This window comes from Salvia hispanica, chromosome 5 (genome assembly GCF_029641045.1).
Source record: "Salvia hispanica isolate PSC_SH4W2 chromosome 5, Shi_PSC_v1, whole genome shotgun sequence".
Classification (NCBI taxonomy): Eukaryota; Viridiplantae; Streptophyta; class Magnoliopsida; order Lamiales; family Lamiaceae; genus Salvia; species Salvia hispanica.
In genome coordinates, this window is record NC_142696.1 from 20,683,560 (window position 1) to 20,697,146 (window position 13,587).

The following is a 13,587-nucleotide window of genomic DNA, read 5'->3' on the forward strand; positions in this document are numbered from 1 at the left end:
GGTTAAAGTATCATTTTATCAGTTTATAAACAAAAGAATCATGTTATCAGCCAAAATGTCATTTTATAAGCCCAAAGTATCATTTTATTAAACAAAAATGTCATTTTATACACCAAAAATACCTAAACTATATCAAATGGCTTCAATCTGTCTTCTCATTGACTCTACCACAATTTCTTGAATCATGACGACCCAGCTCATGACATTTACCACATCGTCGTAGAGGCTTATTTGCTTTCCTTATTGCACTTTCCCTCTTTGCTACTCTGCTACTAGCTGATCCTTTGGTACTAACAACGTCTGGAGGATGTACATCAATTACATCAGGTACTGCCATTCCATAAAAATCCTCAACCATCTTCTTCTTTTCAATGACTGAAGGTGCTGCACAATTTCCAAATATATGCTTTTCCAAATCATCAAGACCAGCATTTAACAAAGACAAATGATCCATACTTCCCTCAGACTTTTGGACTAATCGATAAAAGTTGGAGAACAACTTTTTCTTAACTTCCTGCTTTTCATCCAAATCTGCAAGATAAAAGATAACATTATTACAGTAAATACTATCATTTCTCTGACTGAAAAATAGAATTTTTACAAATAAGGTTAAAAATGGAACACACGTTCAAATGGTTGTTGTTCCTCAGATGGTAGACCATGGGCTGCCTTTAGTAAAGAGCTCTTCAACCACCTTTGACCAAAATATTTCTCAGGAATGAGATTAGCAGACTTATTCTTCAACAAACAAAATATATGACAACATAACAAACCAATTCTGGAAAACTTCTTGCAACTACAGTCGAATATGTCTTGCTTACAATCATACTTAACATCCCATGTTCTACCATATTGGTCCTTGACCTGATGCATCTTGATGTTATCATCAACAGTAGTTATAGAAACAATCTCACATACCATACTTATTTCCTATTGTACATGTTTGAAAATAGAATCAGTGTAGATTGTAGATGCATGCTTCTCAATAGGCAACTGGGTTGACAAATCAGGAATAGTTGAGTAATCCAAGTAGTTCAATCGTGAATTGGCATTCCTTTGATCTCCCACAGCATAATTAAAGAAATTGATGAACTGTACAAGATTTGCACGTGGCTTTGTGTAGTTTTAAAAAAAGCTATTCTCCGATTCAGACATCGATGTAGTCCTAAGAAGCCTTCGACCCCATGGGAAAATCTCAAAAATAAGCAGGAACCCAGAATTCTCTATCTTCAAACATTGATCCAAACCAGTTCACGTCTTCTAATCCATACCGTTCCATTATATCATTCCATATTATATCAAACTCATCAGGCTCTAACAAATCAGACCAAACACATGCATTCAACTCTTTTTTGAAATCTTCATTACCAAGTAAAGATTTGGGCAACTTATCTGACACCTTAACCATGATATGCCACATACACCATCGCTGCCTTGTTTGTAAAAGTACTTGTTGAACAGCAAGTTTGATCCCCCAATCTTGATCAGTGATAATCAATTTGGGTGCTACCCCCATGCATCGAACAAAACAGACAAACAACCAAGAATAGGATTCTTTACCTTCACTTGATAACAAGCCAACTCCAAATGTAACTGGTCTAGAATGGTTATCTTTTCCAGTGAATGGAGCAAAAATCATGCAATACCTTCAGAATATAACATAAAAATGAATTATATTTATCTGCTATGACTATCATTTTATCAGCCAAAAGTATCATTTTATCAGCTATGAGTATCATTTTATCACCTATGACTATCATTATCAGCTATGACTATCATTTTATCAGCCAAAAGTATCATTTTATTAGTAAGAAGTATCATTTTATCTGCTGCAAGTATCATTTTGTCATTATATAATTCAGAAGTATCATTTTATCACCTATGACTATCATTTTATCAGCTATGACTATCATTTTATCAGCCAAAAATATCATTTTATCTGATGCAAGTATCATTTTGTCATTATATAATTCAGAAGTATCATTTTATCACCTATGACTATCATTTTATCAGCCAAAAGTATCATTTTATCAGCTATGACTATCATTTTATCAGCTATGACTATCATTTTATCAGCCAAAAGTATCATTTTATCAGCTATGACACGTCTGAAAAGTATCATTTTATCAGCCAAAAGTATCATTTTATCTGCTGCAAGTATCATTTTGTCATTACATAATTCAGAAGTATCATTTTATAACATAAAAGTAATTTAATCAACAAAAAGTATAATTTTATGTCTATTAGCAACAAAAGTAATATACCTGTTAGTGTTGTATGTTGAGTCAAATGAAATTACATCTCCAAACATATGATAATTTCGTCTTGAAATAGCATCAGCCCAGAAGAGTCTAGTTAACTTTCCATGAGATCCTATCTCAATTTCATAATAGAAGGCATCAGATGATTTCTTTTGAGAACGCATATAATCAAAAATCATTTGAGCATCTGAACCATCAATATTGGACATAATATCACGATAACCATTTCTAATATCAATAATATCACATCCAACATTTTCAGGTCCATCCATTATCTCCTTCAAAAGTTTGAATGTGAGAGTGGGACCAATATTACACCTGCCACAATCCTCCATAAACCTCCGATGGATAGGATCCAGATTGCGATTGGCCATCATAAAATGCCTATGCTCATCCGCAACCATTAAGTGATTATGATACTCAACAAACTGATAAACCTCATATCCTCTGCTCTTGCCATCTGAAAAATATCTCAAATTGAGTTTAGCAAGACATTCACACCTAAATGACCGACACCTACGTTTCTTAAAAGACACTTCAGTTGATTGGGATGCATGACCAGATATAAAATTCTTAGAGCCTTGTCTGCTGCAAGCCAAATACTACCACTTAGTAATACCTTGAACTGATTTGTTACCCATTTTACGAATGCCAAAACCAACTGAACGAGCATAATGTTAATAGAAACCAACTGCTTCTACTAATGTATTGAATTTCATACCAATCATTGGCTTCAAAGCATCATCACAAACAGGAATGTACATACCTACAAATCAGTAAAAGTATCATTTTATCATAGTATCATTTTATCCGACAAAACTATCATGTTATGCAGTAAACCTAACATTTATAAGCCAAACGTATCATTTTAACACATAATCGACAATACATAATATAATCAAATAAGAATTTCAGTACATCAGAAACATAAACCAATCGACAACTAATATTAATCTAAAATCAAATTCAATACATGAATATGAACACAATCAATAAGCTAAATAATAGATAATGATTGTTACCTTCGTTATTTGCTACAGATTCCATCGAAGCAAATTTTCACAGCAATTGAAGAGGTAATCAATGAAAATAAGAACGCAAAATTGAAAACATCTTCCCGGTCACAATTATGGAAACAAAATCTGGAGACTACGGAATAATGAACAAATCGAAGAAAATCTGGAGATGTTGAAATAAAATAGGCGACAAATATGGAAGATGAAGATGAGAGAATCGATCTGTTAATTGTGAAGATGAAGATGAAGATGAAGGTGAGAGAATTGAGTTCAAACAGAATGAAACAGTGAATCACGCGTTTGGAGTAAAATTCAGAAATTAAATGAGGAAATTACATTTTTACCCCTCTGCGCCTTTTTTATGAAGTAAATCTAAGTTTGAATCTCAACCATAAGATTATCAAATATGTGTGGTTCAGATTTGGTTATAGAGTTATTATATGATTTGGGGGTTATGATATGATCACATCTCTCTCTCTCTCTCTATATATATATATATAGAGTTTTGATATATGAAAACTAGATTTAAATACAGAAACACAGAAACACAGAACAATATCATGCGTAGGGCATTTTTAGGTCATGGTTAGTGTATTTTTAGGTTATACTAACCAAGCATGACCTAAAATGATCTTAGCATGACATTAAACTCAAATCTTATAATATATAGGGAGATGATCAAAATAAGTATATGTTTAAATACAGAAATGCAGCCCAAATCTTAGCCCTAGGATTAGATGATCTAATGGTCAATAATTAACCAAAAACACGGAAGGTCATAATTAACCAGTTTTAGGTCATATTATAAGATTTGAGTTTAATGTCATGCTAAGATCATTTTAGGTCATACTTGGTTAGTATGACCTAAAAATACACTAACCATGACCTAAAAATGCCCTACGCATGATATTGTTCTGCGTTTCTGTATTTAAATATAGTTTTGCATAGATCAAAACCCTATATATATATATATATATATATATATATATATATAGGAAGATGATCAATAAAAAAATTAATCCCAATACAAAATCCAGACCAAATCTTAACCATGAGATTTGACAATCTAATGGTCAATAATTAAAGAAAAACACGGAGGGTCATTATAAAACACTTTTAGGTCATATTATAAACTTTGAGGTTGAGGTCATGTTAAGATCCTTTTATGTCATCCTTATTATAATGACGTAAAAATAAGCTTACGAAGACCCAAAAATGACCTCCATATGTTTGGTTCTATATATATCTATGCAAACCCATTTTTAATACAAAAATACAGAACCAAGCATATGGAGGTCATTTTTGGGTCATCGTAAGCTTATTTTTACGTCATTATAATAAGGATGACATAAAAGGATCTTAACATGACCTCAACCTCAAAGTTTATAATATGACCTAAAAGTGCTTTATAATGACCCTCCGTGTTTTTCTTTAACTATTGACCATTAGATTGTCAAATCTCATGGTTAAGATTTGGTCTGGATTTTGTATTGGGATCAATTTTTGTATTGATCATTTTCCTATATATATATATATATATATATATATATATATGCCTATAGGAATGTGATCAAATGAAAACTCTAAATACTGTACAAACTCAAAACTATGATATGGACCATTGAAAAATGTCAACAGATCACAAAAAGCATCAACAAAAAAATGTCAATAGAATTTCAATAGTAGTCAATGATTGATGTTTTGTTGATACTATGTTGATATTAAAATCTTGAAATTTTACAATGTGTTGATATTGTATTGAAATAGTGTTGAAGTTGTGTTGAGGAGTTTTGAGTTTGTACAATATATAAGTTTGCATTTTATCACTACCCTATGCCTATATATATATATATATATATATATATATATATATATATATATATATATATATATATATATATATATATATATATACGGATGTGTTAAGATGACAACACTTATTATAATGACACCATACCACCATTTTAGGTCGTTGGATCCAAAAATCGTGTGCTTATTAAGCTTCCACGTGGCAGCTGATTTTAATTACGTTGAACCCATTAAAAACGCTTAGGGGTAAAATAGGAATTCTCTATTCCTTATGTGATCACGTTGAATTAAACGATGCATTCTCCATCCAGATTCTGAATTTCACACTGAATTTCACTCAATATTCAATCCAGATTCTGTAAATTGAAATCAATTTTCAATCCTAAATCCAATTTGATTCTGAATCCAGATTCAACAATTCAATTTCTCCACAATTCGTTTTCTGCAATTGGATTTCGAATCTTCAATTTCACTCATAATTTGAGAACCGAGAAATCTCCAAATCGTGTTCTCTTCATAGGTTTCTGCAATTCATTCCACAAATTCATGAGAATATGGGCGACTCGATCATCAATTTTGATTTGGACGTTTTTCTTGAAGGTGAGCATCGACATGTTTAGATGCAAAAGAATGGTCAATTATTGGACGATTTTGACGACGAATTTGTTTACTGTTTTGACGATTATTGATCTTTTTTTTTTGAAGAATTATGCTTCTATTTATGTTCAATATTGGTTGATGGGTGTTCTTTGATTTTGGTTGAAGAGTAGTTTTTGATTTTGTTAGATTTGCTTTTTTCGATGAATACTTGTTTAGTAGAGTGTGTTTCTACTTCTGTTCAATATTGTTCGATTTCATAAGGCGTAATGCAGAGTATTAACCTATGATTTCATGGCAATACTCTGTTTCTACTGATTCTGGTTCTGTTTAGTAATTTGTAATAATTCCTATAATCGTGTGCAACAATTGTTGGTTTATGTGTATCACATTGCTGTTTGCCTAATTGTTTATTGCAGTCAATTGTATCTTAACTAATTTGCCTCATGTTTTATCATTTGATCCAGTTGCATGTGTGCCAGCATGCCCCGACGAACTCCGTCCTTATGTTGGTAAGAAATTCCATTCATTAGATGAGGGTATTGCCTTTTATGAAGGTTATGGGCGGGAAACTGGTTTCGATGTGCGTAAATGTGGAATCAAATCTACTAGAGATGTTGTTACGTGGCAATACCTTGTTTGTAATAGGGAGGGATTGAAGGTGGGGATTGAAATGGACAAGATGCATGCACAAGAGGGTTTTATAACCAAGCGTAGACGCACATCCAAAAGGTGTGAATGTAGGGGTCGGATGTCACTCAAGAATGTCTCTGAGGTTGGGTTTGTGGGGTATGTTGTTCAGGAATTTTTGGAAACACACAATCATAGTATGATTGAACTTCCTTTTTAGACGCTACATGCATATTAACCGTAGATTGGGTGAAGTACATATGCGATTCATATGGGGCTGCACGAAAGCCAATATTGGACCCACGATGACATTCAAATTCTTGAATGAGTTCTTGGGCGGCTATGACACTGTGGGGCTCACTGTGGCAGAACTTAGGAATTATGTCCATGGTCTCAAAACTTATGTCGAAGGTTCTGATGCACAAATGTTGTTAGATGAAACGGCAAGGAAAAATAAGTCATATCCTGATTTCACATATCACTATCAGCTTGGGTCTTCAAATGAGTTGAAATCGTTTTTCTGGTGCGACGCAGTATCTAAGAGGAATTATCAACTGTATGGTGACGTTGTCTCCTTTGACTCCACATACAATACAAATAGGTAATTCCTTGTTCATTTATATCTAAATTATGTATTCTCTGTATTAGGTTTTCTGTTTGGCTAACTTTGCAGATTAGGACTCTAATATTGTTGTCTACCATTTATGATATTGCATATTAGGACTCATATATTGCAGTTTACTGTTTATGCTTGCTAATTACTGATTAATAACCCATTTTGCCAATGAAACAGATATTGCATGATATTATCTCCGTTCACGGGCAAGGACAATCATGGAAAGCCGGTGACATTTGGGGCTGCACTGTTATCCAATGAGAGCACAGAATTTTATTCATGGCTCTTCAAGCAATTTGTGGAATCCATGGGTCAAGCTCCTATGATGATCGTTACTGACCAAGACCGAGGTATGAGAGCTGCTAGTCGTGTGATGTTTTGGTAGATACAAAGCATAGATGGTGCATGTGGCACATCATGCTTAAACTTACTGACAAAGTTCCAAGAAGATCTCTAGAAAATGAAGAGTTGAAAAAAGAGATCATTACTTGTGTGTGGTCTGAGGTACTAGAGCCGGCTGATTTTGAAGCTGCATTGATGGGTATAATGGAGCGCTATGAACTTCTAGATGTCGAGTGGTTTGTAACCATGTTCGACAATAGAAAGATGTGGGTCCCTGCCTATTTTAGAGACTTTGTAGGGAAAGTATGAAAGAGAGAGTTTCCATTTATAGAAATGAGACTTCTTTTTGGTGGACATCCAAAAATGACAAAATGAGACTATTGAGTATTAAGATCCTCCTGGTTTATCCATTTTTTTTGAAATATTAAAAAAAAAGATATCGACCCATCTTTTGAAAAATCTGCGTGTAATGAACTTTACAATCCTTGGGTTTATACCAATAAAGAAAAAGGGTCTGGATTAGTTAGCTGTGAATGGATTTATTAGGCATCTACGGGACAAACATGGGTTGTAACTGGAATTCAAGGTCCTGTCTATATATATCATGCGCTTGCATTATATAAGCATTTATGAAGTTTTTTCCTTTGTAATTTAATTTTTCTTTCAAATTTTATTAGTATTTGTTTAAATGTGGACATAGGCTTATCAAATATGTCTTGTGGCAATATTATTAGACAAGATGCAGTAAGAACCAACAAGTTCAATATTTATTTGGGAACAGATATTTCAAAATATATAATATCATACTTGACTTCTTATTTTTTCATTTGATAAGTAACATAATAATTTAATAATGATTCTTTACTGTATTTTTTTAGTTTGGTCTTTGCACTAAAAAATCAAAAGTGAAAGATTGTTAAGGCCCAGAAACTCAATGCACCTAAATGCATAAATAATTCTGCTTGGCACTTCCTATAACTAAAAGCAGAGATAATAACCCAAAGTTCAAGAATAAAGTGAGAATTTTATGTCATACTACAATTAATCAACGTACGCCTTATGTTTCTATAAACTTTCAATAATAAGCCATGTACAAAAAATAAAAAGTTATACTAATAGCAGTTTGTATTTAATAAATAGTACTCCCTCCGTCCCATTAAAGATGACCCACTTTTTTTTTAATTTGTCCATGACCGATTACTTAAAATGAAAATCCTTTTATCTCTACTTTATCATCTCTCTTACTTTACTCTCTCCATTTAATACACAAAATAAAGTTGCATAAAATTCCGTACCGCCCAAGAAAGGGGTCATCTTCCTTGGGACGGAGGGAGTAATAAAATTAATAATATCAATTTTTGAATTAAGACAAGAATCACAATAATGGAAATAGACAAATTTAGAAAAAAAATATCCTAATATTAATATGGTTAGCTGTAAGATTCTTATTACCAAATGTACAAAAATTTAAAAACTTCGAAATATGGCCAAAATCCAAAAACGCAATCTTAACTCACAGTATCTAAAACAGCTTTGCCACCATTGATTCAATAGCTGTTCTAGAATAATCTACCCTATTATTCTAAATATCTAGATTCTTTTCTATAATAATCTAAATATTCTATTAATAATTTCTACATCTAAAGAATGATATATCTAAATGATAATAGTAAAATTATCTAGATATTATAGTACATAATATCTTAAATTTAGATAATATGCAAATAATTATTCTATAAAAATTTTAAATTTGTTTTCCTAAATTCAAATAGGATCATCCAAGTGATCACTGCCTCAACTCAGCCGATCTGCCCCATGTGGCATCTAGACTTAAGGACATATTAACAGTGGGGACGGACACGGGACACGTCAATATTCGTGATAATACCGTCGAAGGAACATTTAATTCAATAATGATTCTTTAATACTCCTATATATTTTTAGTTTGGTCTTTGCGAATGCATAACTTGACACTTCCTGTACTAATAGCAAAGATAATAATCCAAAGTTTAAGAAGAAAGTGATAATTTTATCTATATATTACGATTGATCAAAGTACGCCATGCATTTTTATAAAATTTCATTAATAAGACAAAGTACAAAATAAAAAGTTACACTATAATAGTTTGTATTTAATAAATAATAATACCAATTTTTGAAGTAGATAAGAAAAAACAAATATAGAAGTAAAAATCATAATATTAATACGATTATATGTAAGATTCGTGTTACCAAATATACAAAAGTGGTGTTACCAAATATACAAAATTATAATACTAAAAAATATGGGCAACATGCTGTGATCATTCATTAGGGAGATGGATAGTTTTTTCTCAATGGATGACGATAGTTTTTTCTCAGTGGATGACGGACTCTGGTGGCCTCCCGTTTTCCTGCAAGACGATGCTGACTTTGAGCAGCTGCCAGGGATGAATCGCAGCTCATCGGAATGGGCATTCCAGCAGTATCTGCAGGAAGCCACCTCGCCCGATCATGTCATCACCACCTTGCCAGCCGATGACGTCGTTCAGATCAACGCCAACCATCACCAACCGCCGCCACCTCCCCCGCTGAATATTCCGACCGATCAACGTGAGCTCCTCAAAAGCCGCCTCGAATTGGCTTGTGCCTCCGTCGTCGCTTTGTCTTGGGTAACTTTTATCAATTCATCCTTACCGTTTTAGTCGACTATTCTATGCATAGTTTCCAGCTGATCTCTTACTGTTTGTTAGTTGATAGTTTGTAGTTTTGTACCACGTGCTTCAGCTATTGTGCCTTTGCCGTATTTTTTGTTTATTTAATCTGTTATCATATGCAACAATGCTTATTTATCATTAGGCACCTAAAGGCAAGGCTCCGGAATCTAATGCAGCGGCTGATGTTGGGTCTCAGGTTTCAAATAAAGGTTATTCAAATTTATGCGCTACTTAGTGAATTTTGATAGAGTTTTTTCCCATGATCATAAATTCTCTATTTCTTCTTGATGCCCTTTAGAATGCAGTTGTAAGTCAAGATTAATACGTATCAGAGATGTTATGCTTTGCTTCATACTTCACATGTTTTAATGAGATACTATGAATCAGTTGTTTAGTTGTAGATATGGTGTTTGCGTAAGTTGTGGTGTGCGTGAGTCCTTTGTGATTTTTTTGAATGTAGCCTTTGTATCCCTCTATGTATGCGTTATACAAATGTGAAAGGCATTGTTTGTTATGGAGTAAAGGTAGATGAACACAAAAGAACAAGTACAAAGCGAAAACAGAAGACGAGAACTTACATAGACACTCAAAGAATAACAATCCTCCAAAGAGGCCTTAGATAATCCCAATCCTCCAAAAAAGGCCTAAGACAATCCTAATCCTCCAAAGAGGCCTATAGTTGATACCGGCATACTCCTGAATTCTTTATTTTCCGAGATATCTAGCTCTTCCAAAGAAGATCTAGTTAAGAGAGTCCTACTAACTCTAAAGTCTAAACTAGCACTTAAAGATAAAGAAGGAATCAAATCTTTAAACATTGAAAGACAATCTACACAATAATGAAAATAATCTCAAGAGATGGAGATCTGTATCTTGATCTTGAAAGCTTTAAGAGTTGGTGGCTTCTTGATTGATCACATGCCTGAGGGTTGGTAGAAGGGTACACATTCATGTCTGCTCTAGTGACCACCCTAGTTCATGCAGCGTGATTTACTCCTTTTTGGTTCTCCTATTTTTCTCAAAATAACGAAAGGATATCTTCATATATAAAATTATCTAACCTAAAAATCTGAAAAAAAAGGTTGTAAATCTACTGCTACAAATATAAGCAATATGAAATGCTTGTTTGTGAGTAGGCTGATGAGGAGTTACTGAAATAGTTATTGAAATACAGATGATTTACAATTTTGAAATATTGAACCTATGAGTAACAAAATCTTTGTTGATTTTACTGTCTCTTTAGCAAATGGAAGGGATTCATCAAAGACACAAGTCAAGGATTTTAGTGAAACGGTTGGTGTACAACCTGTTCTTTCAGTTGCTCAAGTGAGGTCTACATTAAGTGGCTCTTCTAGGGATCAGCCTGATGATGATGGCAGAGAAACTGAGGCTACTCAAAATATGGACCCTGCTGATGCAAAACGCATGAGAAGGTATGCTTTTGTATCCTCTCTGTATATATTTCTATTCCCAAAAGAATAGTGCAGTTAAGCTTAGTAGGCGAGTTTCCCAATCCTTCGTTTCCTTACAAAAGTTGTCAATTATGGAAAACTTGTACCACAGAATGGATGCAGATTGTTGTTGAACATCCTAAGTAAAGAGATTGTATTTTAAAAGAAGAAAGATCTAATATGGAAAGGGGATGCCAGGGTATGTACTTGTCATAATATTAGTGGATGATATTGGCAATGGGAAAATTTAAAATGTAATGTTAGTGGATTCACCTTGTAGGACCTGCCTAAACCACTGAGTTCTCTGACAATATAATATACAGATCGTGTTAGAATAAGAATGTGCTTTCTTTTTCTCTTTAAGCTTTAGGATGATTGAGAATATCACTTTTGGTTTCAGCTATACTTTGGAAATATTCAACTGTCTGAGATACTAAAGCCCTGGCCCTACAGCCAATAGGTTGTAGCATCCAATTTATGTCATACACTGACCTGTATTAGAAGAAACTTGAGACATTTATAGGCATGGATGAATGTTCTTTCGTTTTTTAAAGCTTTGAGATGATTGAGAACTATACACCTGTATTTGAAGATAACATATGATATTATGGAGATGCTCCTCAAGTATGCTGTAATAACAGAATTGTCATGACCTGTTTTTGATTTTTTATGTGAAGTTTCTGAACATTTAGTCACTTGATATCTTGAAATGTCTCAATAATGATTAAGTAACCTTTTTCAATTGCTCAAAAGATACTGTATATCAGAGTGGTGTAAAAAATATCCAGCGTGATGTTATAGTTCCAAACATGTTATGGTTATCTTAACTTATAGCTTCAAATTAATGGTGTTATCTAATAAAATTGTTGAGTATTTTCAGACTGATTTCGAATAGAGAATCAGCTCGCCGATCAAGGAAGAGGAAGCAGGCCCATAAGCCTGAGGTTAAGACACGGGTACAAGTTTTATTCATCATTTTCGTTAAGAAAGTTATTCCACTAGGTTTAATTATATCTTGGTGTTTCTTCTCCCTAGATCTCTGAGTTAACAGTTGAAAATGCCACATGCCTCAAGCGCTTTTCAGACATAAACCAGAAGTGCAATGAAGCAGTAGTTGGCAATAGAGTTCTGAAGGCTAATGTTGAAACCATGATAGCTAAGGTAAGTGAAGTCATTTAATAGCTTAAAATGCTGAAGACTTTAACTGACCAAGTTTACTATCATTAAGATGCTACGACGACACTCCATCTACTTTCCATGGACTTTTTTCGATTTACAAAGTACATGACACTTCAAATACTATAAACTTTGTTAATTAAGTCCTACATTTTGGATCTATATTAGAGAAAATGACTACATAAGCCCCCCTTGTATAGGATATTTTGTAAGAATTGGATTTTTTGAGCTGCTGATTGTAGCCTGCTAGTCGTGAACATAGCTGGATCTTTTTTTGGTGAAGGATCTGCTTCGAGCCTTCATATTTGCGCTTTTACTGAAAATAAGTATGTTGTCGCACAGGTGAAAATGGCAGATGGAGATGTGAAAAGAGTAACTGTCTTGAACTCAATAACCACGCCAGGCATGCAATCCTTGGTTCGCAGTCCTGAAACATCAGCACCAATACAAGATCAGCGCTACTATCAACACCCATCTAATAATCACTTTAATAACCTTATACCACCAAACACTACGGTTGACACGATGGGAACAAGTGTCCCTATGCAGACACTAGCTGACTCGGAACATATGCAGAAGCACACCTGTGAAGGAGCGAGTTCCTACGCTACTGGAGAACACTTAGGCTTCATCCAAAGATCGTGGCACTGATGCCCTCAGCAAACCTGATCCTTAGCTATGCAGTTTCTATTTATGGAAGAAGAAGTTTATGGCGCTTTTGATTCGCAACTCTCAAGTATGGAAATGTTAATGACTATTTCATGTGGCTTTTTATATTCCTATATTTCGTACTCCCTCCGTTCCATAGTAATGTAGTCATTTGTCATTTTGGTACGTTTCATAGTAATAGAGTCATTTCCCTTTTTAGTAAAAGTCTAACACATTCTCTCTTACTTTACTCTCTCTTACTTTATTCTCTCTACATCTCTCTATCTTTTTCATTTCATATTTACTCTTTCTTTACTTAACTCATCTAGCACAATTTTTCTTAAT

The 13,587-nt window shown here is 33.7% G+C and overlaps 1 protein-coding gene across 1 annotated transcript; it reads left to right on the plus strand.

The window, feature by feature from the left end:
• The first annotated feature begins 9,586 nt into the window (after positions 1–9,586).
• Positions 9,587–13,551, plus strand: LOC125186176 (light-inducible protein CPRF2-like). Its single transcript, XM_048082518.2, has 6 exons — positions 9,587–9,922; positions 10,110–10,176; positions 11,211–11,400; positions 12,299–12,374; positions 12,454–12,579; positions 12,937–13,551. The coding sequence occupies exons 1-6, from the start codon at positions 9,590–9,592 to the stop codon at positions 13,243–13,245; spliced, it is 1,101 nt and encodes a 366-aa protein (XP_047938475.2). The 5' UTR covers positions 9,587–9,589; the 3' UTR covers positions 13,246–13,551.
• Positions 13,552–13,587: the final 36 nt, after the last annotated feature.